This window comes from Vipera ursinii (genome assembly GCF_947247035.1).
Source record: "Vipera ursinii genome assembly, chromosome: 2".
Taxonomy (NCBI): Eukaryota; Metazoa; Chordata; class Lepidosauria; order Squamata; family Viperidae; genus Vipera; species Vipera ursinii.
Genome location: NC_139513.1, coordinates 1,081,229 through 1,102,254, shown reverse-complemented (window position 1 = coordinate 1,102,254; position 21,026 = coordinate 1,081,229). Strand labels below are relative to the sequence as shown.

Genomic DNA, 21,026 nt, shown 5'->3' with positions numbered 1-21,026 from the left:
TCTTGTGAATGTGGCCATGCTGGATAGCCAGCGACCCTGAATCCTAAGGCAGATCCTATTAAAGGTTTTCCATCTTCTGTGCAAACATACTGCATTGGCCATCACATACTGTAGATGGTTTGTGGTAAACCTGGGTGAGTTCACACAATACCCTTAACTTAGGTTAAGGAAAGGGAATTGCTACTTTGGCATAATGTATCATGCCAAAATATCTAAACCAGATGCCGGCTTAGCGTGATGAACTTTCTTCACGCATTGGCACAGGACAAGTTTCCCAGCTACTGGAATTTAAATATTTTTAATTTAAATTTAAATTAAACTTTATATTTAAAGTTTTGAAGTCTCAGTCAATATTGCCAGGGGCTCTATGGACGACCAAAGTCCCCTGCTCTTTAGAGATTTCTTTGGGACTGCAAGGGAGAAAGAAGCCCCTTTTAATCGGGTTCCCTCTGAAGCCCAAAACCTTTGCCCCTCCCTGTGGTCAGTGCCAGGCTGAGATGTGCCCAGCTTGCTAAAAATGATGCAGAAATGACTGAAAAAACCTGGACGGCCTAAACAGGAGCTGTGAACTTCCCCCGTTAATTCAGTGGATGACTCCACCCAGCTCAGGAAAGAGGGTTTCTCCCCCATCCAGGTTAAGGAGAGCACACGCTTCCGTGATGGTCAATGCAGGTTGACTCAGTGGGTTCAATTCTGCAGAACACGCACAACTGTCAGCCACCCGGTGGGATACTCACACAAGACACTTGCACGGCCTCTGCAACTGAGTCCTGCAAATGGGACTGAGGGGGTCCCACCAATGCTGGGTGTGCTGAGCCTGGCCAACTGCAAACAGGGGTGCAAACGCCCCAGACTCAGGTGAGCTCTCCTAGCCTGCAGGTGCCCGGGACTCGTCTCCTGAAGGGGTTCCTGCCTGACCATTCGATCTTACTACACTCCCGAATGAGAGCTTCTTGTCGTCGTAAGTGCGGCGGGGGGGGTGGGTGGGAAGTATGTGGCTAAGAACTGGTAGCCAGTAAATAGGTGAATAGGTGAATAGGTGAATAAGCCACACATGTCTCCTGGGTGGTGCTAAATGAGTAACAGACGGACTGGTAGCCAGACATCCGCGAGGATCTCTTGGCTTCACACACAACTGCACAGTCCTTTTAAGGACTACAAAATAGCAGAAATAACAGAAATAACAAATACCAATACTAAAATGATAGTTCTAGGCAGGACCAAGGGGGGGGACAAAAGGAAGTCCAGACTCCCCTGCAGGGCTGGTCTGAAGCCCCCCCCCTGGAGCTGCGACTCCCCCCCCCACCACTGAAGGGATTCCCCACACACACACACACAAACACACACACTTTCTCTGCTTCCCTCGCTTGGCCTAACTATCTCCGCTATCGGGTGAAGTCAAGGAAGACTGTGCCCGGAGACCGATGACGCTGCGGAAAGGAGACTTCTCATTGGTCCCTCCGCTTTCCTGGGCCCTCCCAATCCCGAAGTCCGAGGAAACCGCCCCTCCCCCCAAGCCAGACCCCCCGATTCCGCCTCTGGGCTGGGAGCCTCCGCGTCTCTCTCCCCTCCCTTTGGGGGCGCTTGTGGGGAGCATCCATGGGCTCCGTTGGGGTCCCTCTTTTGTTGCTGGTGGGGGCGCTGGCCCGGATCCCCGGAAGCGAAGCGGGGAAGGAGACCCCCGGTAAGGAGGGGGGGCTCGTTGTGGGAGGAGTGGGGCGGGGACCCCAGTAGTGGGGAAAGGGGTGGAGAGCAAGAGAGACGGGTGCCTGCGGGAGCCTCGATCTCCGCGTGGTCTCCGCCCCCTCCCTCGCAGCATTTCTCCCTCCCCCCCCCACAGAAGAAAGAGGGAGCCCCCCTTCCCTAATTGTGGCCAAGATGGGGCGGGGGTCGCGGGAAGGCAGCCGAGGTAGGATAAGAGGCCGTCGGGCATCTCTCCCCCGCCGCCCCCCCCCGGTGGCTGGGTGGGAGGGGGACCTTGCGGACCCCGAATTAGCGCCTGAGCCCCGAAGTTTCTGGCACCGAAAGAGGAAGGAGACGGAAAGCGAAAGCGAAAGGGGGAAACTGAGGCACTTTCAGAGCTGAATCCACAAAGGCCAGCAAAGAGTCTAAGAAAAAAGACGCTTTTTGGCAAAAGGGTTTTTGCAACCTCAGTTTTTCTTCCGAATCTCCATTTTTTTAAGGGGAGGGAGGAGTTGAGCTTGGATTCCTTCTGGGGGGAGACTCTGAATTTGGGGAGGAGACCCAGAACCCCCCACCCCACATCCCCCCATTGCTGAATCGGGACCTGGAGGGGAGGGGGGAACTGAGGGAGAAGGATATTCGGGGGGGTCTGAATTGCTCCCCTAAATTGGCTCCCCAAAACTCTCCCCCATCTCCTGCCTCCAACAGGGTCCTTTCAGCAGCCCCAGGAAGGCTCCCCACCCCTTTGCCCCCCCAATTCAGGGGACCCAGAGGGCCCTGATAAACCCCTGGGGGTCCTCGAGGCCCCTCAGAGAACCAGGGACCGACTTTCAAAAGGACCCCAAAGAATATCAGTCTTTCCACCCTCCACCATTCAATCAGAACTGAGGAAGCTTCTGGGATGAGAAGCGAAACGTTTTCAAGGGAAAACCCAGGAAATTCCTGCTCCCTTTGGGAAAAGCCCCTTTGGGCCAAGCGAGACCCGGAGGGGGAGACTCTGCGGAGAGACCCCCGGCTCCCCTCGGCCCTTCCGAAGTCTCCCCAGACCCAGCCGAGACTCCTGATGGCTGGCCTTAAGGGAGCTTAAAGGGGCATCTAGTCCACCCCTGCAGGCAGAGAGAGAAAGGGAGACTGCGGTGGAGAGTCATGGGGGGGGGCACAAAATGAAGTCCACACACATCCTGAAGACCCCCCTGAAGTTGCAGCCCCCAAGACTGAAAATCCTCCCCTCACTCGCCTTCTCCGCTTCTCTTGGGAGGGATATTGGGGGGGTTCTGATTTGCTCCTCCAAACTCCCCCTTTGAGGTGGCCTTGGGGGACTACAGGGGGGGTCTATTTGGGAGGGGGAGAGAAAAGAGGCCTGGAAAAGCATCCAGAGGCAGCTTGTGGGGCTGAAGGGGGGGAGAAGGGGGGGAAGGGAAGGGGGGGCTTGAAGGGAGAGGAGGGCCAAGGAACATGGTTGTGGGTATCCTTGTTGTGAACCCCCCTTCCCTTGTGCTCCCAAAAGGAAGAGAGAAGCATGGATATTATTTTCCCACCAGTCCAGAGGGGGGTGTCTTTCCCCCCCATATTTCTTTCAGGTTTTTTGGGGGGGCAAAGAGGCTCCCCCGGGATCCAGCCTTCCCTGCAGACAGAGGGAGGCCTGGACCAGCTGAACTTCTGCCTGCGTTTTCCCACCCTGGGGAGATGGGGGAGGTCCCTCAGGAAGCTCCTCCCCTCCTCCCCCCCCCCCGAACCCCACCAAGGCGGAATGCTGTTGGGACCGACGGTTCGCCATCTCTCCCCCAGGGGGCGCCTTACGGTAGACTCTTGCGGCAGGTTTCTCTCCCCTCCTCCGACAAGCCTGTGCCCCTCCTCTAGGAGAGGCCGGGAACCATGGGCCCCGGAGTCCCTCCTGACCCTCCTCCTCCTCCCCCCCCCCCGCAGCCCATTTCCTTTACCAGGGGAAGATCGAGTGTCGCTTCCTCTCCTCTCCGGAGATGGCATCAAACACCTCCCAAATATTCAGTTTCCCCCCCCCCCCCCCAACTCCAGACTGAAGGGATTTCCCCCCCACACACACACACACACAAACTTTCTCCGCTTCTCTCTCCGCTATCGGGTGAAGTCAAGGGAGACTCTGCCCGGAGACCGATGACGCTGCGGAAAGGAGACTTCTCATTGGTCCCTCCGCTTTCCTGGGCCCTCCCAATCCCGAAGTCCGAGGAAACCGCCCCTCCCCCCAAGCCAGACCCCCCCGATTCCGCCTCTGGGCTGGGAGCCTCCGCGTCTCTCTCCCCTCCCTTTGGGGGCGCTTGTGGGGAGCATCCATGGGCTCCGTTGGGGTCCCCCTTTTGTTGCTGGTGGGGGCGCTGGCCCGGATCCCCGGAAGCGAAGCGGGGAAGGAGACCCCCGGTAAGGAGGGGCTGGGCGGGGGGGGAGGAGGATGAGAGGGGCCGTCAGTGCTACTGGGGGCGAAGAATGGGGCTGGGACCCCAGAAGTGGGAAAAGAGGTGGAGGGCAAGAGAGGCGGGAGATTGCGGAAGCCTGGATCTCCGCGTGGTCTCCGCCCCGCCATTGCCGCATTTCCCCCCCCCCGCAGCATAAAGAGGGAGCCCCCTCCTCTCTTCCCTTCTTTTGGCTAAGACGGGGCAGGGGTCGCGGGAAGGCAGCCGAGGTGGGATAAGAGGCAGCTGGGACCCCTCTCGCGCGCACCCCCGTGGCTGGGTGGGAGGGGGACATTGCGGACCCCGAATTAGCGCCTGAGCCCCGAGGTTTCTGGCACCGAAAGAGGAAGGAGACGGAAAGCGAAAGCGAAAGGGGGAAACTGAGGCACTTTCAGCCCTGAATACATAAATGCATTCAAAGGTATAAGAAAAAAGACGCTTTTTGGCAAAAGGGTTTTTGTAACTTCAGTTTTTCTTCTGAATCTCCATTTTTTTAAGGGGAGGGAGGAGTTGATCTTCGATTCCTTCTGGGGGGAGACTCTGAATTTGGGGAGGAGACCCAGAACCCCCCACCCCATATCCCCCCGTTGCTGAATCAGGACCTGGTGGGGAGGGGGGAACTGAGGGAGAAGGATATTGGGGGGTCTGAATTGCTCCCCAAAACTATCCAGATGGTCTTGGGGGGCTGCAGGGGGGTCTTTTGGGGAGTGGGACAGAAAAGAGGCCTCGAAAAGCCGGTGGTGCGCAGGCTGAAGAACGGGCGGCCGGAGGAGGAGGGCGTGGCCTTCGGGGAGGAGCTCCAGAACGGAGACTGGACCTACCAGCTCCAGGTGATGCTGGAGACCCAGCCCCAGCGGGGAGACGTCTACACCTGCCAGGTGGGGCACGCCAGCCTGGAGGCCCCCATCACCGTCCAGTGGGGTGAGCCCCTCCCCTCCCTCCCCTCCTGCTCTGGGGACCCCCTCCTGCCCTGAGAGGGGAGAGAGACCCTCCCTGTGGGGGAAGCGAAGATGGACTCTCCTGGGGCAGGGGGAAGCTGGCCCTGATCCTCCTGCTCAGGGGAGGCTCCTTCTCCTTCCCCAGAGCCCCGATCCTCCAACTCGGCCAGGAGCAAACTCTGGACGGGGATTATGGGGGCCCTGATCGGAGTGATCTTCTTTGCCACGGGGCTCTCCCTCTACCTGAAGAGCAAGAAAGGTGAGTCTGGGGGCTGCATGAGAGGTTGTGGGGAGGGGACCATCCGGGGGGGGGGCTCTCATCAAGCTTAGCAGAAGGCAAGGAGGGTCTTATTGGAAATTTGCATGGGAAATTCTGTTCTTTGAGGGTCTGCAGTATAAGTGAGCATCCTGCAACCTATTATGGGCTATCGATGGGGAGGGGGACCCCCTGAGTCCTCCAGCCCATGAAGGGTTTTTATTGGCTCTTTTTCTCCTTCCAGCAATTCCCATCCAGCCTCCTGCAGGTGAGTTTCTCCTCAAGTTGTAGATGTTACTTTAACATTCGTTAATTGTTCCTTTAAAAAAAGTGCCTGAATAAAACCTCCATGTTGTGGATACAACAAATTTTTGAAATTTTGGGCAGCTTTTCCTTACAGAGACCTGCAAATGCATTGCAATTGAAAACAAACACTCAGAGAAAGACTAAAATCTGGCGGGGGATGTTTCCAAGTTTTGGGAAATTGCAAAAGGGAAGGGAATTCTCCTTGTGACATTTCTCACAATTCCTGGCAAACTGACACCTGGCTTTGCTGCCATTCCCCATCAATTTTTTGAAATTTTGGGCAGCGTTTCCTTACAGAGACCTGAAAATGCATTGCAATCAAAAACAAATACAAACACACCACAAATAGTAAAATATTGACCAGGTTTTTTCCAACGTGGTGGGCGGGGAGGACTCCTCTTTTGATTAACTGCCCCAATTAAGTCATTTGGGGAAAATTCCATAAGTCCCGGGAAATGAATTGCTGGTCCTTTGCATCCTTTTCCTCCCTGAAATGGGGGGTGGGAGATTTTCCCTCATTCTGCCCCTGCCTATCAACCACCCCCCTGCAGTGTGGGTCTGTCTGGGGGGGCTGATAGAGAGGAATAATAAGTTATTTACACTGAAGGTTTCACTTTATATTCTCATTTTCTCCCCTTCTCTTTTTCTCTACAGCCCTCATGAATTAATCCTGCCATCTTTCCTGCTTCCTGATGGAAAAGGATTTTTTTTTCAGTAGCTGATGAATTTCTGGCTTTTTTGCAACCCCTGAAAAATTGAGTCTCAAGATTTTAGATTAGGGAGAAGAGAAGGGCAGCCTGGAGCTTTTCCTGCTGAGAGCCCCCCCCCCATCTTTCTTTCAGGGCCTCCCTTTCTTGGGAGGGAGGGGTGGAGACCATCTAGATTGACGCCGGGGACTCTGGGCCTGCCTGTCATTCCAGACAACCCAAATCTCTCCCTGCTTTGAATCCACAGCAGCTTCATCTGCATCACTCTTCCTCCGGATCCCTTCCCTTTCCTTCGCTTTGATGTAAAAGAATAAACATTGTAGGAAAACCCTGGAATTCCTCCTTCCTTCCTCTTCCTCCTCCTCTTTGCTGCCCCTCCAGGGGGGTCCTCCCTTCTCCCCTCCCCCTCCCCAGATTGAGGCCTCCACTGCCTCTGGATTGATGATCCTGGCAACTTAGGGTCTGAAGCCAGAACTGGCTCGGGAGGAGGGTGGGTGGATCCAGGGAGGGGAAGAGGCAGGACCCCCCCTCCTACTTGCACCCCCCTTTGTTCTTTTTCCCTTCAAGCTCACTTTTGAGGACCAGGATGCCATCGGCCATGGTCCTTCCCAAGCACTTGTGGGGAGCCATTGGGGGGCAGTTGAGACTCCCCTCACACTCACCCAGCCATTTGAGCTGTTTCTTCCGCACTGAAGGGTCCTGCCCCATTTTGGCCCCCAACGTCTCCCTCCATCCCCCCTCCCTTTTTGGGGCTGAGATTCTGGTTGGTGAGGGCTAAACTTTGGGGAGTTCCTTTGGGGATGGCAAGGACTGTTATGTTGTTGTTAGCTGCGAAGTCGTGTCCGACCCATCGCGACCCTATGGACAACATTCCTCCAGGCCTTCCTGTCTTCTACCATCTTCTGGAGTCCATTTAAGCTCACGCCTACTGCTTCAGTGACTCCATCCAGCCACCTCATTCTCTGTCGTCCCCTTCTTCTATTGCCCTCAATCTTTCCCAGCATTAGGCTCTTCTCCAGTGAGTCCTTCCTTCTCATTAGGTGGCCAAAGTATCTGAGTTTTAGCTTCAGGATCTGGCCTTCTAAAGAGCAGTCAGGATTGATCTCTAGGACTGACCGGTTTGATCGCCTTGCAGTCCAAGGGACTCGCAGGAGTCTTCTCCAGCACCATAGTTCAAAGGCCTCAATTCTTTGGCGCTCAGCCTTTCTTATGGTCCAACTTTCACTGCCATACATTGCAACTGGGAAGACCATAGCCTTGACTATACGCACTTTTGTTGACAGGGTGATGTCTCTGCTTTTTAGTGTGCTGTCTAGATTTGCCATGGCTTTCCTCCCCAGGAGCAAGCGTCTTTTAATTTCTTGGCTACAGTCCCCATCTGCAGTGATCTTGGAGCCCAGGAAAACAAAATCTGTCACTACCTCCATTTCTTCCCCATCTATTTGCCAGGAATTGAGAGGGCCAGATGCCATGATCTTGGTTTTCTTAATGTTAAGTTTCAACCCAACTTTTGCACTCTCCTTCTTCACCCGCAACAAGAGGCTCTTTAGTTCTTCTTCACTTTCTGCCATTAGAGTGGTATCATCTGCGTATCTTAGGTTGTTGATATTTCTTCCGGCAATCTTAATTCCAACTTTTGATTCATCTAGCCCTGCCTTTCTCATGATGTGCTCTGCATATAAGTTAAATAGGCAGGGCGACAGTATACAGCCTTGCCGGACTCCTTTCCCAATTTTGAACCAATCAGTGGTTCCGTGTCCAGTTCTCACTGTTGCTTCTTGACCCGCATATAGGTTTCTCAAGAGACAAATAAGATGGTCTGGTACTCCCATCTCTTTAAGAACTTGCCACAGTTTGTTATGATCCACACAATCAAAGGCTTTAGCATAGTCAATGAAGCAGAAGTAGATGTTTTTCTGGAACTCCCTAGCTTTCTCCATGATCCAGCGTATGTTGGCAATTTGATCTCTAGTTCCTCTGCCTCTTCGAAATCCTGCCTGTACTTCTGGTAGTTCTCGATCCACATACTGCTGAAGTCTAGCTTGTAGGATTTTAAGCATGACTTTACTAGCATGAGAAATGAGTGCAATGGTGCGATAGTTTGAACATTCTTTGGCACTGCCTTTCTTTGGAATTGGAATGTAAACTGATCTTTTCCAATCCTGTGGCCACTGTTGAGTTTTCCAAATTTGCTGGCAAATTGAGTGTAGCACTTTTACTGCACTGTCTTTTAAGATTTTGAATAGCTCAGCTGGAATACTGTCACCTCCACTAGCTTTGTTGCTGCTCAGCTTTTCTAAGGCCCACTTCACCTCACATTCTAGGATGTCTGGCTCGAGGTCAGTGACCACCTCATTGTGATTATCTGGGACGTTAAGCTCATTCTTGTATAGTTCTTCTGTGTAATTTTGCCACCTCTTCTTAATCTCTTCTGCCTCTGTTAGGTCCCTGCCATTTTGGTCCTTTATCATGCCCATTTTTGCATGAAACGTTCCCTTCATCTCTCCAATTTTCTTGAAAAGATCTCTGGTCCTCCCTATTCTATTGTTTTCTTCTATTTCTTTGCACTGTTCATTTAAGAAGGCATTCTTATCTCTCCTAGCTATTCTCTGGAATTCTGCATTCAATTGGGCATATCTATGTTTTTCTCCCTTGCCTTTCGCTTCCCTCCTTTCCTCAGCTATTTGCAAAGCTTCCTCAGACAGCCATTTTGCTTTCTTGCATTTCTTTTTCTTTGGGATGGTTTTGGTTGCTACCTGTTGTACAATGTCGCGAACCTCTGTCCATAGTTCTTCAGGCACTCTGTCTATCAGATCTAATTCCTTAAATCTATTTGTCACCTCTACTGTATATTCAACAGGGATATGATTTAATTCATACCTGAGTGGCCTAGTGCTTTTCCCTACTTTCTTCAGTTTAAGCCTAAACTTTGCAAGGAGAAGCTCATGGTCTGAGCCACAGTCAGCTCCTGGTCTTGTTTTTACCGACTGTATAGAGCTTCTCCATCTTTGGCTGCAGAGCATATAGTCAATCTGATTTCTGTGTTGACCGTCTGGTGATGTCCATGTGTAGAGCCGTCTCTTGGGTTGTTGGAAAAGAGTGTTTGCTATGACCATCGTATTCTCTTGACAAAATTCTATCAGCCTGTGCCCTGCTTCATTTTGTACTCCAAGGCCAAACTTGCCTGTTATTCCAGTTATCTTTTGGCTTCCTACTTTAGCATTCCAATCCCCCATGATGATAAGGACATCATTTTTTGGTGTTACTTCTATAAGGTGCTGTAGGGCTTCATAGAACCGGTCAATTTCATCCTCTTCAGCACCGGTGGTTGGGGCATAGACTTGGACTACTGTGATATTGAATGGTTTGCCTTGGATTCGAACTGAGATCATTCTGTCATTTTGAGGATTGTATCCCAGTATTGATTTTCCTACTCTTTTATTGACTATGAAGGCTACTCCATTTCTTCTGAGGGATTCTTGCCCGCAGTAGTATACCTGATGGTCATCTGAATTAAATTCACCCATTCCTGTCCATTTTAGTTCGCTGATACCTAAGATGTCGATGTTCAGTCTTGTCATCTCTTGTTTGACCACGTCCAGCTTTCCTTGATTCATGGATCTTACATTCCAGGTTCCTATGGAGAAAAAATCTTTACAGCATCGGACTTTCCTTTCACCACCAGACATATCCACAGCTGAGCGTCCTTTCGGCTTTGGCCCAGTCGCTTCATTCTTTCTGGCGCTACTAGTACTAGCCCTCTGCTCTTCCCCAGTAGCATATTGGATGCCTTCCGACCTGAGGGGCTCATCTTCCAGCGTCATATCGTTTTGCCTTTTGGTACTGTCCATAGGGTTTTCATGGCAAAGATACTGGAGTGGGTTGCCATTTCCTTCTCCAGTGGATCACGTTTTGTCAGAACTCTCTGCTATGACCTGTCCGTCTTGGGTGGCCCTGCACGGCATAGCTCATAGCTTCATTGAATTACGCAAGCCCCTTCGCCACGACAAGGCAGTAATCCATGAAGGGGTGGCAAGGACTACAATTCCCTTTATCTCTAGGACATGGGAGGGGGATCAAGATGTGGCCACATTCAGACAACACGCGTGACCAGGGAAGGGCCCTCCTGACCTCTGACCTCAGCTGCATTCAGACCAGGGGAAAGCTGACTTCACCCATCCCTCAAGGGCCCCTGTGGGAGACTGTCAGCTCTGGTGGGCTTCGGGAGTTGTGGGGGCCCCGTCCAGTCAGCAGCTTCCGTCACAGCCTTTAAATAGCCTCCCTCCCCCAAATAAATGGCTCCCCCTCTTAGGGAAGGACCCTGGAAATGGGTCATTTCAGAGATGTGGGGAGGGCAGAGAGCTTCCTACCTGGGGTGGGGGCAGGGGGCATTAAGGGGGAAGGGGGGCAAACTCAACTCTCCCAAAATATTGGTGTCTCAGGGTACACCTGCACCCACAACACACACAAACACAGAGCCCCCCACAAAGAAGCAGCAGAGGAGGCGGTTGGGGGTTGGGGAGGAGGTGGGGGAGCTTCAGTCACCCCATAGGTCTTTTCCAAGACTACCCACTGCCCCCCTCTAAGCCCTTCCTGCCTTGGGGCCCAAAGACCCCTCCCTCTGGGCAGGGGAGACCCAGAGAACAAGGTTTCTTCCACAGTTTGAGGATCCCCCCTGTTAGAATATGTTGTTGAAAAAATGGTTTGTTTAACAGAGTATTATTAATACACAGTGGAAGTTGTACTGGGACTTTTAGGCAAACAGTAATGCACTAACACGAGTTTTATAACTTATTTTTACTCAGACAACAAAAAGAAACACAGTAAGAAATAGTCCAAGTATCAATCCAGTATCATGCACATAAAAGTCAGTCCATAAAAACATAGTATCAAAATACAAAAGCTGCTTACCAATATCAAAAACAATATACACTGTAGCAAGCAGTTGATTCTTGAGAGAATAAATATCAAGTTAGCAAACAAGAGAACAAGAGGTATCCAAACACTAACATCAAACACATATACAAGAGCAACTACGTGTAACATCTAACTCTCTTTTATGTGGAATAATTACAGCCACACCCTTAGGCCGTTTAACTCCTTAAAGGTGCTTTTACTCCATTATATAATATTGTCACCCAAATCAAGTTTAATCTCTAACAATCTCCCCTTTTGGGTGGCATATTATACATATATTTTTACAATCTCAAATTACACATATCACAAACAGATTTATGCTTTATAGCACCCTGAGCTTTAGTAAACTGGTCAGCAATATTATCTCCAGTTGCACAATATTCCAGTTTAATCAAATTATCTTTAACACATTGTCTGACATTTAGATACCGTAGATCCGTATGTTTTGATCTAGTTTTCACTGCAGCATTAGTTGCTAATTTTATAGCTGCTTGATTGTCTTCATACACTTTTATTGGTTCATTACAATTTAAACCCATATCAAACAATAATTGTTTCCATACCAATAGCTCAGTACATAATAAAGATAAACAAGAAAATTCGGATTCAGTTGTTGATAAGCTTATATGCTTCTGTCTGTTAGACCTCCATCCTACTAAAGCGTTTCCCAATAATACAACCAATCCTGAAGTGGATTTCCTGGTTACAGTATCAGATGCAAAACTAGCATCTGCAAATGCTTTTAGTTCCAATTCCTTTGTTGGCTCTAGATATAGAGAATAATGTATGGTGTGCTTCAAATATCTTAAAACTCTTTTCGCACCTTGCCAACATCTGGTTGTAGGATTCTCACAATATCTAGCTAAATGATTAACTGTAAATGCTATATCAGGTCTTGACCAGTTACATAAATACATCAAGCTACCTATTAATGATTGATATATCTTTTTATCAAAGACATTGCTGTTATCTGCTGAACTCTCAAAACCTTGAACCATAGGTGTTTTTACTGGTTTACAGTTTTCCATATTATAACGTTTCAGCAAACCATTAATTTTCTTAGCTTGAGACAGTTTAAATCCTTTACTAGTCCTGACAATATCCAGCCCTAGATAATGACTAATAGCTCCTAGATCTTTTACTCTAAATTTTCTTTTTAACCCTGAAATTATTCTTTCAGTTTCTGTTTCATCTTTTGCTATAATAGCAATATCATCAGTGAATAATAATAACAATGATAATTCACTATTTTGCTGTTTTATAAATAAACAAGGATCTGCAATACTAGCTTTAAATCCCAAACTATTTAACTCTTTTACTAAACATCTATTCCACTCATAACCTGACTGTTTTAAACCATACAAACTCTTATTCAGTTTCCAACAGTACCCTACCTTACTTTCTATTCCTGATGGAACTTTCATATATATATCATGGTTTAATGTTGCATGCAAATAAGCAGTTTCAATATCTACATGTTTTATACTATAATTCTTATTTGCTGCCCAAACTAAAGCAGCCCTAAGAGTGGAAGCTCTTAACGTTGGGGAAAATACTTCATCATAATCACTATTATTCTGTGCAAATCCTTGAGCAACTAATCTTGCTTTATGTATTACCTCTCCTGTAACACTTTCTTTCAGTTTAAAAACCCATTTACATCCAATTAACTTTTCTGTTTTAGGTATTTTAACCTCTTGATAAACATTAAGATCTTGCAAAGACTTTATTTCTTTATCCATAGCTACTTTCCAATTCTTTCTTTCATTCTCAGGATACATTTTTATTTCTTCAACATTAGAAGGTTCAATGTCTATTTGACAAATTAAACCTGCCTCGAAACGATCAGGCTGTCGTCTTTCCCTGTTAGACCTTCTGAGAATTATTGGACTTATAGGTACATTTACATTATTATCTTCTTCCTCTCCTGTCTCCACTATCAGTGGTTCTTGTTTGATCTCTCTAGCAGGTTCCTCCTCTTCTTTATCACTTTCATTTGAGGAGTTAGTTAAATCTTGTTGAGGAATATATACAATATCTTCTACCCTTTCCCAGCCTGACTGTTCTTGAAAAACAGCGCTAGAACTACAATAAAAGTTTTTAGTACCTTTCTCCCAGAACCGATAAGACTTATGGTTTAACTCATAGCCAACAAAAAATAATTGTTTAGCTCTATGTTCTCCTTTATTTCTTATTGAACTTGGAATATGTACCCAAGCAGGTGTCCCAAATGTGTGAATATAACTAAGATTTGGTTTTCTCTTATACCATAAGGTATAAGGAATTTTACCTGTAGCTGAACTAACCACATTGTTTAAAATATGATTAGCACATTTTGCTGCTTCTCCCCATAAGCTATCAGGTAAACCAGAATCTTCAATCATAGATCTAATCATAGCTTGCATTGTTTGGCCCCTCCGTTCAACAAATGCATTATGCTGAGGTCTATAAGGAGCTGTACGTCTATGCTCTATTCCCTCTGAAACTAACAGCTCATTGAACTGTTTATTAACAAACTCAGTTCCATTGTCTGTTATTATGGTTTTTACATTTAACTGAGTTTTCCTTTGTACAAACTTGAGCCAATTAGATATTGTTTGTATAGTTTCAGTTTTTGACGTAAGGAGATAACAGAACCCATATCTGCTATAATGGTCTAGAATATTTAATATGTAGCAAGCACCCCCTAAACTGGGTTTCATAGGACCTATCAAATCCATAAATACCAGTTCTAATGGAGTTGTGGTTTTAAATCCATCTAACCTATTAGCTGGTGCTGCCCTGCTCTTTTCTCTACCACATACGTTACACTGCAGATATTTCTTACAAGCCTTTCACTTAAACCCATTAGACAAAGCTACAGTTCTTTTTAGTGTATTAGAGGAACTGGTCTGATGGGTTTGGGGTTTTAACATTGTTTTTAACTAACTTACTACATTGGGCACAATCATTTAACTTTAAATCCTGTATCCTGTATTCTTATTTTTATTGCCCTGTACACCGCCCTGAGTCCTTCGGGAGAAGGGCGGTATATAAATCAAATAAATAAATAAATAAATAAATAAATAAATAAATAAATAAATAAATAAATATTCCCCCATTGCTGAATCAGGACCTGGAGGGGAGGGGGAAACTGAGGGAGAAGGATATTCGGGGGGGTCTGAATTGCTCCCCTAAATTGGCTTCCCAAAACTATCCCTTTAACGAAGGGGGCTGGAGCCCCTCCCTTTCAGATGGTCTTGGGGGGCTTCAGGGGGACAGGAAAGAGGGCTGAACCCCCAAATCACACAAAGGCAGCTAGTAGGGACGTTGTGGGGGGGAAAGAAAATTTGGGGTATATCTAGGGAATCTGGGGGTTCTCTTCTCCCCAGGATCCCCAGCCCCCCTAGGCCATCTAGGTCAAACTTGAGCAGCCCTCCCTGAACAGAGGGGGGAGGGAAAGGACCCCCCCATCTCCTGCCTCCAACAGGGTCCTTTCAGCAGCCCCAGGAAGGCTCCCCACCCCTTTGCCCCCCCAATTCAGGGGTCCCAGAGGGCCCAGATAAACCCCTGGGGGTCCTCCAGGCCCCTCAGAGAACCAGGGACCGACTTTCAAAAGGACCCCAAAGAATATCAGTCTTTCCACCCTCCAACATTCAGTCAGAACTGAAGAAGCTTCTGGGATGAGAAGCGAAACGTCTTCAAGGGAAAACCCAGGAAATTCCTGCTCCCTTTGGGAAAAGCCCCTTTGGGCCAAGCGAGACCCGGAGGGGGAGACTCTCCGGAGAGACCCCCGGCTCCCCTCGGCCCTTCTGAAGTCTCCCCAGACCCAGCCTGCACTCCTGACGGCTCGCCTTAAGGGAGCTTAAAGGGGCATCTAGTCCACCCCTCCAGGCAGAAAGAGAAAGGGAGACTGCGGTGGAGAGTCATGGGGGGCACAAAATGAAGACCCCCGTGAAGTTGCAGCCCCCAAGAGTGAAAATCCTCCCCTCCCTCGCCTTCTCCGCTTCTCTTGGGAGGGGTATTGGGGGGGGTCTGAGTTGCTCCTCCCAACCCCCCCTTTAGTGAAGGGGGCTGGAGTCCCTCCCTTTCAGGTGGCCTTGGGGGGCTGCAGGGGGGTCTATTTGGGAGGGGAAGAGAAGAGAGGCCTGGAAAAGCATCCAGAGGCAGCTTGTGGGGCTGAAGATGGGGGTGAGGGCGGGAAAAGGGAAGGCGGGGCTTGAAGGGCAGGGAGAGCCCAGGAGCATGGGTGTGGGTATCCTTCTTGTGAACACCCCACCCTTCCCTTGTGTTCCCAAAAGGAAGAGAGAAGCATGGGTATTATTTTCCCTCCAGCCCAGAGGGGGCGTCTCTTTCCCCCCCCCATATTTCCTGCAGGTTTTGGGGGGGCAAAGAGACCCCTCCCCCGGGATCCAGCGTTCCCTGCAGACAGAGGGAGGTCTGGACCGGCTGAACTTCTGCCTGCCTTTTCCCACCCTGGGGAGATGGAAGCTCTTTCCCCCCTCCCTCCTTTTCCTCCCCCCTCCAGACCCCCCACCAAGGGGGAATCCCGCTGGGATCGACGGTTCCCCCTCCCTCCTTCAGGGGGCGCCTTCCGGCAGTCCCTCCCCCCCTCCCCACGTGGGCCTCTCCTCCGGTAGCCGCTGGGAACCATGGGCCCCGGAGTCCCTCCTGACCTGCCCCTCCCTCCTCCTCCCCGCAGCCCATTTCCTCCACCAGACCAAGGCCGAGTGCCGCTTCCTCAACGGGACGCAGCAAGTGCGGTTCCTCTACAGCCAGTTCTACGACCGGGAGGAGTTCGTCCGTTTTGACAGCGCCCGCGGGGAGGTCGAGGCCGTCACGGAGTTCGGGAAGGTGGATGCGGAGGCTCGGAACAGGGATAAGCAGCTCCTGGAGGACAGGAAGGCCGCCGTGGATTACTTCTGCCGAAACAACTACGGGGTTCTCCAGAGGGGCCACGCGATTGGCCAGAGAGGTGAGTGGGGGAGGGAGAGTTCCAATGGGGGGGGAATGCGGGGACTCCCCCCGTTTCATTTCATTGATTAGGGATCTCCCAGATAAAGATTTGCCCATTATTTATTCTCTGCTCTCCGATCTATTGAAATTTACTCTGGTTTTTATTGCTATTTACGGATCCTCCTAAGCCGCCCCCCTCCCTCCCTCAAAGCGGGGGTCTGGAGGGGGTAGGATTGTAACATCACCCCTAAATAAAAATGTGTAAAAAATAAATTACCCTTAAAACGTTAGAAATTCTACAAGGATGACAATTAAACATGCAAAAGGAGGGAATAAATATATTCCTCTCCTTCCCTTTCGTCCCACGATCTTCCTTCTCTTCCCCAGGTCCAAAAAAATTCTTTCCAGAATATTATACAAAATATTATATTTTTCTGGGGGGGGGAGGAATCCAGCAAGGTCTCTCTCTTGCCCAGGATGTAGATAGATTTCAATATAATCTGTATGCTGTATAATATTTCAATATATTTTATATGAATAAATCAATAATATTTATTGATTGACTTATCAACTTTTTTAATAAAGGATTTTATTTAATTTTATAGGGTTAGGGATAAAATAGAATCGGGTTAGGGATTAGGGTTTAGGGTGGGGTTGGGGTCAACATTGGGGTTATCCCCCAATAACATTTTCTATCTTTAGCAAACAGGCAATTGTCCGGATACATATGTTCAATTAACAATAGTTAATATAGTAATAGATATCTGTAGAGAATGTAATAAACGATAAATCAAAAACAGTATCAGTTAGTCAATACATTTCATTCTTCCTACTGATATGTATTCAAGATAACATATCACATTCATTTCTCAGTAGTTCATTTTCCTAACCGTTGGTAAAAATGATCCCATTTTCTATAATAAATTGAATCTTCTTTCTCTTTAATCTCTAACCTCAATCTATCCATTTCTCCACATTCTAAGATTTTCTTAATTAAAACCTCTTCAGTTGATAAGTTTTCATTTTTCCAGCATTGGGCAAATGCTATTCTCGCTGCTGTCAGTACATGCAATATTAAATATTCATTCTCCTTCTCATAATTAGGTCCTAATATTCCTAACAAAACCAATTCTGGCTTAAATTCTGTCTTTACTCATCTTTTCCAACCATGTATGTCTTTTAACCCCAAACCTTTTTGCTTTAAGGCCTGTCCACCAGATATGATAGTAAGTACCTGGCCTTTGTTTACATTTCCAGAAAGTATTTGAAGTATTTTTAAACATTTTTGGTAATCTTACTGGTGTCATATGCCATCTGTAAAACATTTTATACATGTTTTCTTTATCTGAGACTGTTTTAGTCGATCTGATATTTCTATCTCATAGTTTCTGCCAGTCTTCCAAGTCTGTAGAATATCCAAAGTTTTTTTGCCCACATTATCATTGTTTCTTTTACTTGTTCTTCTTCCATCTTTAAATTTAGCAGAAATCTATAGAGTTTCCTAATCAAGTTTTCATCTGTTATTAACAATCTTTGATTAAATTCTGTCTGTTCTTTATGGAATCCTGTTCTCTTTATCTCTTTTGAACTTGCAAATATGGCCACCATGCTAAATCAATACCTTGTCGTTGTAAATCTTGTGTATCTTTCAATTTCCCTTCCTTATCCAAGATATCTTTATAAGTCAACGACTTTGTCATAATGAATTAAATTTGGGTAAGCAAAAGCTTCCATTGTTGAAAGCCATTCAGGTAGCTTCGTATAGATTTTCTTCTTTATTCTTTCCCATCTCAAAGAAGTAGATTCCTTATAAAGTGGCTTTGAAAATATCTGTGTGTTTTATTCCTCCCGTATCAACTTTTAAAACCATCTCTCTCTCACACAGAGGGACTTTGCATGGCACACACATAAAATATAAAACCATCAAAATAGTATATAATTTAAGATTTAAAAGGCAGGAATCAGTAAAATCAAGTGATAATTTAATTAATTTCTTGCTGCAATTTGCTTTGTTCTGTTCCCTCCTGTGTCTCCCCCCGTGTCCCTCCTCCCCCTCCTCCCCTCCAGCCAAGCCCACCGTCTCCATCTCCTCCACCAAGCTGGACCCGGCTTCCCCCCACACCATCCTCCTCTGCACCGCGAGGGGCTTCTACCCCGTGGAGATCCAGGTCCGCTGGCTGAAGAACGGGCGGCCGGAGGAGGAGGGCGTGGCCTTCGGGGAGGAGCTCCAGAACGGAGACTGGACCTACCAGCTCCAGGTGATGCTGGAGACCCAGCCCCAGCGGGGGGACGTCTACACCTGCCAGGTGGGGCATGCCAGCCTGGAGGCCCCCATCACCGTCCAGTGGGGTGAGCCCCTCCCCTTCCTCCCCTTCCTCCCCTCCTGCTCTGGGGACCCCCTCCTGCCCTGAGAGGGGGGAAGAGACCCTCCCTGTGGGGGGAGCCGGGATGGACCCTCCTGGAGGGGGGAAGCTGGCCCTGATCCTCCTGCTCAGGGGAGGCTCCTTCTCCTTCACCAGAGCCCCGATCCTCCAACTCGGCCAGGAGCAAACTCTGGACGGGGATTATGGGGGCCCTGATCGGGGTGATCTTCTTTGCCACGGGGCTCTCCCTCTACCTGAAGAGCAAGAAAGGTGAGTCTGGGGGCTGGAGGAGAGGTTGTGGGGAGGGGACCATCCGGGGGGCCTCTCAGCAAGCTTAGCAGATGGCAAGGAGGCCCCCTTGGGAATTTGCTTGGGAAATTCTGTTCTTTGAGGGTCTGCAGTATAAGTGAGCATCCTGCAACCTATTATGGGCTATCGATGGGGAGGGGGAGCCCCTGAGTCCTCCAGCCCATGAAGGGCTCTGATTGGCTCTTTTTCTCCTTCCAGCAATTCCCATCCAGCCTCCTGCAGGTGAGTTTCTCCTCAAGTTACAGATGTTACTTTAACATTCATTAATTGTTCCTTTTTTAAAAAAAAATGTATCTGAAGAAAACCTCCTTGCTGTGGATAACACAAATTTTTGAAATTTTGGTCAGCGTTTCCTTACAGAGACCTGAAAATGCATTGGAATCAAAAACAAATACAGACACACCACAAATACTAACATCTTGACTAGGTTTTTTCCAATGTGGTGGGCGGGGAAGAGTCCTCTTTTGATTAACTTCCCCAATTAAGTCATTTGGGGAAAATTCCATAAGTCCCGGGAAATGAATTGCTGGTCCTTTGCATCCTTTTCCTCCCTGAAATGGGGGTGGGGGTGGGAGATTTTCCCTCATTCTGCCCCTGCCTATCAACCACCCCCCTGCAGTGTGGGTCTGTCTTGGGGGGGCTGATAGAGAGGAATAATAAGTTATTTACACTGAAGGTTTCACTTTATATTCTCATTTTCTCCCCATCTCTTTTTCTCTACAGCCCTCATGAATTAATCCTGCCATCTTTCCTGCTTCCTGATGGGAAAGGAAATTCTTTTTTTTCCAGTAGCTGATGAATTTCTGGCTTTTTTGCAACCTCTGAAAAATGGAGGGTCAAGATTTTAGATTAGGGAGAAGAGGAGAAGGGCAGCCTGGAGCTTTTCCTGCTGAGAGCCCCCCATCTTTCTTTCAGGGCCTCCCTTTCTTGGGAGGGAGGGGTGGAGACCATCTAGACTGACCCTGGGGACTCTGGGCCTGCCTGTCATTCCAGACACCCAAATCTCTCCCTGCTTTGAATCCACAGCAGCTTCATCTGCATCACTCTTCCTCCGAATCCCTTCCCTTCCTTTTGCTTTGAAGTAAAAGAATAAACATTGTAGGAAAATTCTGGAATTCCTCCTTCCTTCCTCTTCCTCCTCCTATTTCCTCCCCCTCCAGGTGGGTCCTCCGTTCTCCCCTCCCTCTCTCCAGATTGAGGTCTCCACTGCCTCTGCATAGACCATCCTGACAGCTTTGGGTCTGAAGCCAGAACTGGTTTGGGAGGAGAGTGGCCAGATTCAGGGAGGGGAAGGGGCAGGACCCCTCTCTTACTCGGACCCCCCCTTGCTCTGCTTCCCCTCAAGCCCAATTTTGAGGACTAGGATGCCATCAGCCACGGTCCTCCCCAAGCACTTGTGGGGAGCCATTCGGGGGGCATCTGAGACTCCCCCTACATTCCCCAAGCCATTTCAGCCATTTCTTCAGCACTGGAGGGTCCTGCCCCATTTTGCCTCCCAAGGCCTCCCTCCCTTCCCCCCTCCCTTTTTGGGGCTCTCATGGTACAGACTCTCCTGCATGATGGTATAAATGGTATATGACCTACATGACCTCCAAGGTCCCTTCCAACTTCTTTCACATTCTATCAACTCTGCATGTACAGCCCCCTCCAGATGAACTCCAACCCATCCAGCTGCTGGGCAGGGCGAGGACTAGAACTCCCCTTATCTCTAGGAAGTAGGGGGAGGGGTGTCAAGATGTGGCCACAATCAGACAACTCACGTGACCAGGGAAGGGCCCTCCTGACCTCTGACCTCAGCTGCATTCAGACCAGGGGAAAGCCGCCTTCACCCGCCCCTCAAGGGCCCCTGTGGGAGGCTGTTGGCTCTGGTGGGCTTTGGGAATTGTGGGGGACCCCCCGGTCAACAGCCTCCATCACAGCCTTTCAATGGCCTCCCTCCCCCCAAATAAATGGCTCCCCCTCTTAGGGAAGGACCCTGGAAATGGGTCATTTCAGAGATGTGGGGAGGGCAGAGAGCTTCCTACCTGGGGGGGAAGGGGGCATTAAGGGGGAAGGGGGGCAAACTCAACTCTCCCAAAATATTGGTGTCTCAGGGCACACCTGCACCCACAACACACACAAACACAAACACAGAGCCCCCCACAAAGAAGCAGCAGAGGAGGCGGTTGGGGGTTGGGGAGGAGGTG

At 48.9% G+C, this 21,026-nt stretch overlaps 2 protein-coding genes across 3 annotated transcripts; both read left to right on the top strand.

Moving 5' to 3' along the window:
• Nucleotides 1–1,599: 1,599 nt before the first annotated feature.
• On the top strand, nucleotides 1,600–19,937 carry LOC310634131 (H-2 class II histocompatibility antigen, E-S beta chain-like; the record flags this gene model as incomplete). 2 transcript variants are annotated; one of them, XM_083352207.1, is made up of 6 exons in its annotated part: nucleotides 1,600–1,684; nucleotides 15,915–16,187; nucleotides 18,236–18,517; nucleotides 18,688–18,801; nucleotides 19,039–19,062; nucleotides 19,564–19,937. In XM_083352207.1, the coding sequence occupies 6 exons, from the start codon at nucleotides 1,600–1,602 to the stop codon at nucleotides 19,575–19,577; spliced, it is 792 nt and encodes a 263-aa protein (XP_083208333.1). In that variant the 3' UTR covers nucleotides 19,578–19,937. The 2 variants fall into 2 exon arrangements, with proteins under 2 accessions (XP_083208333.1, XP_083208332.1); XM_083352206.1 differs by lacking the exon at nucleotides 1,600–1,684 and adding an exon at nucleotides 3,981–4,077.
• Nucleotides 4,781–6,604, top strand: LOC310633205 (rano class II histocompatibility antigen, A beta chain-like; the record flags this gene model as incomplete). The annotated part of the gene is made up of 4 exons (XM_083350887.1): nucleotides 4,781–5,030; nucleotides 5,193–5,306; nucleotides 5,548–5,571; nucleotides 6,264–6,604. The coding sequence occupies 4 exons, from the start codon at nucleotides 4,781–4,783 to the stop codon at nucleotides 6,275–6,277; spliced, it is 402 nt and encodes a 133-aa protein (XP_083207013.1). The 3' UTR covers nucleotides 6,278–6,604.
• Nucleotides 19,938–21,026: the final 1,089 nt, after the last annotated feature.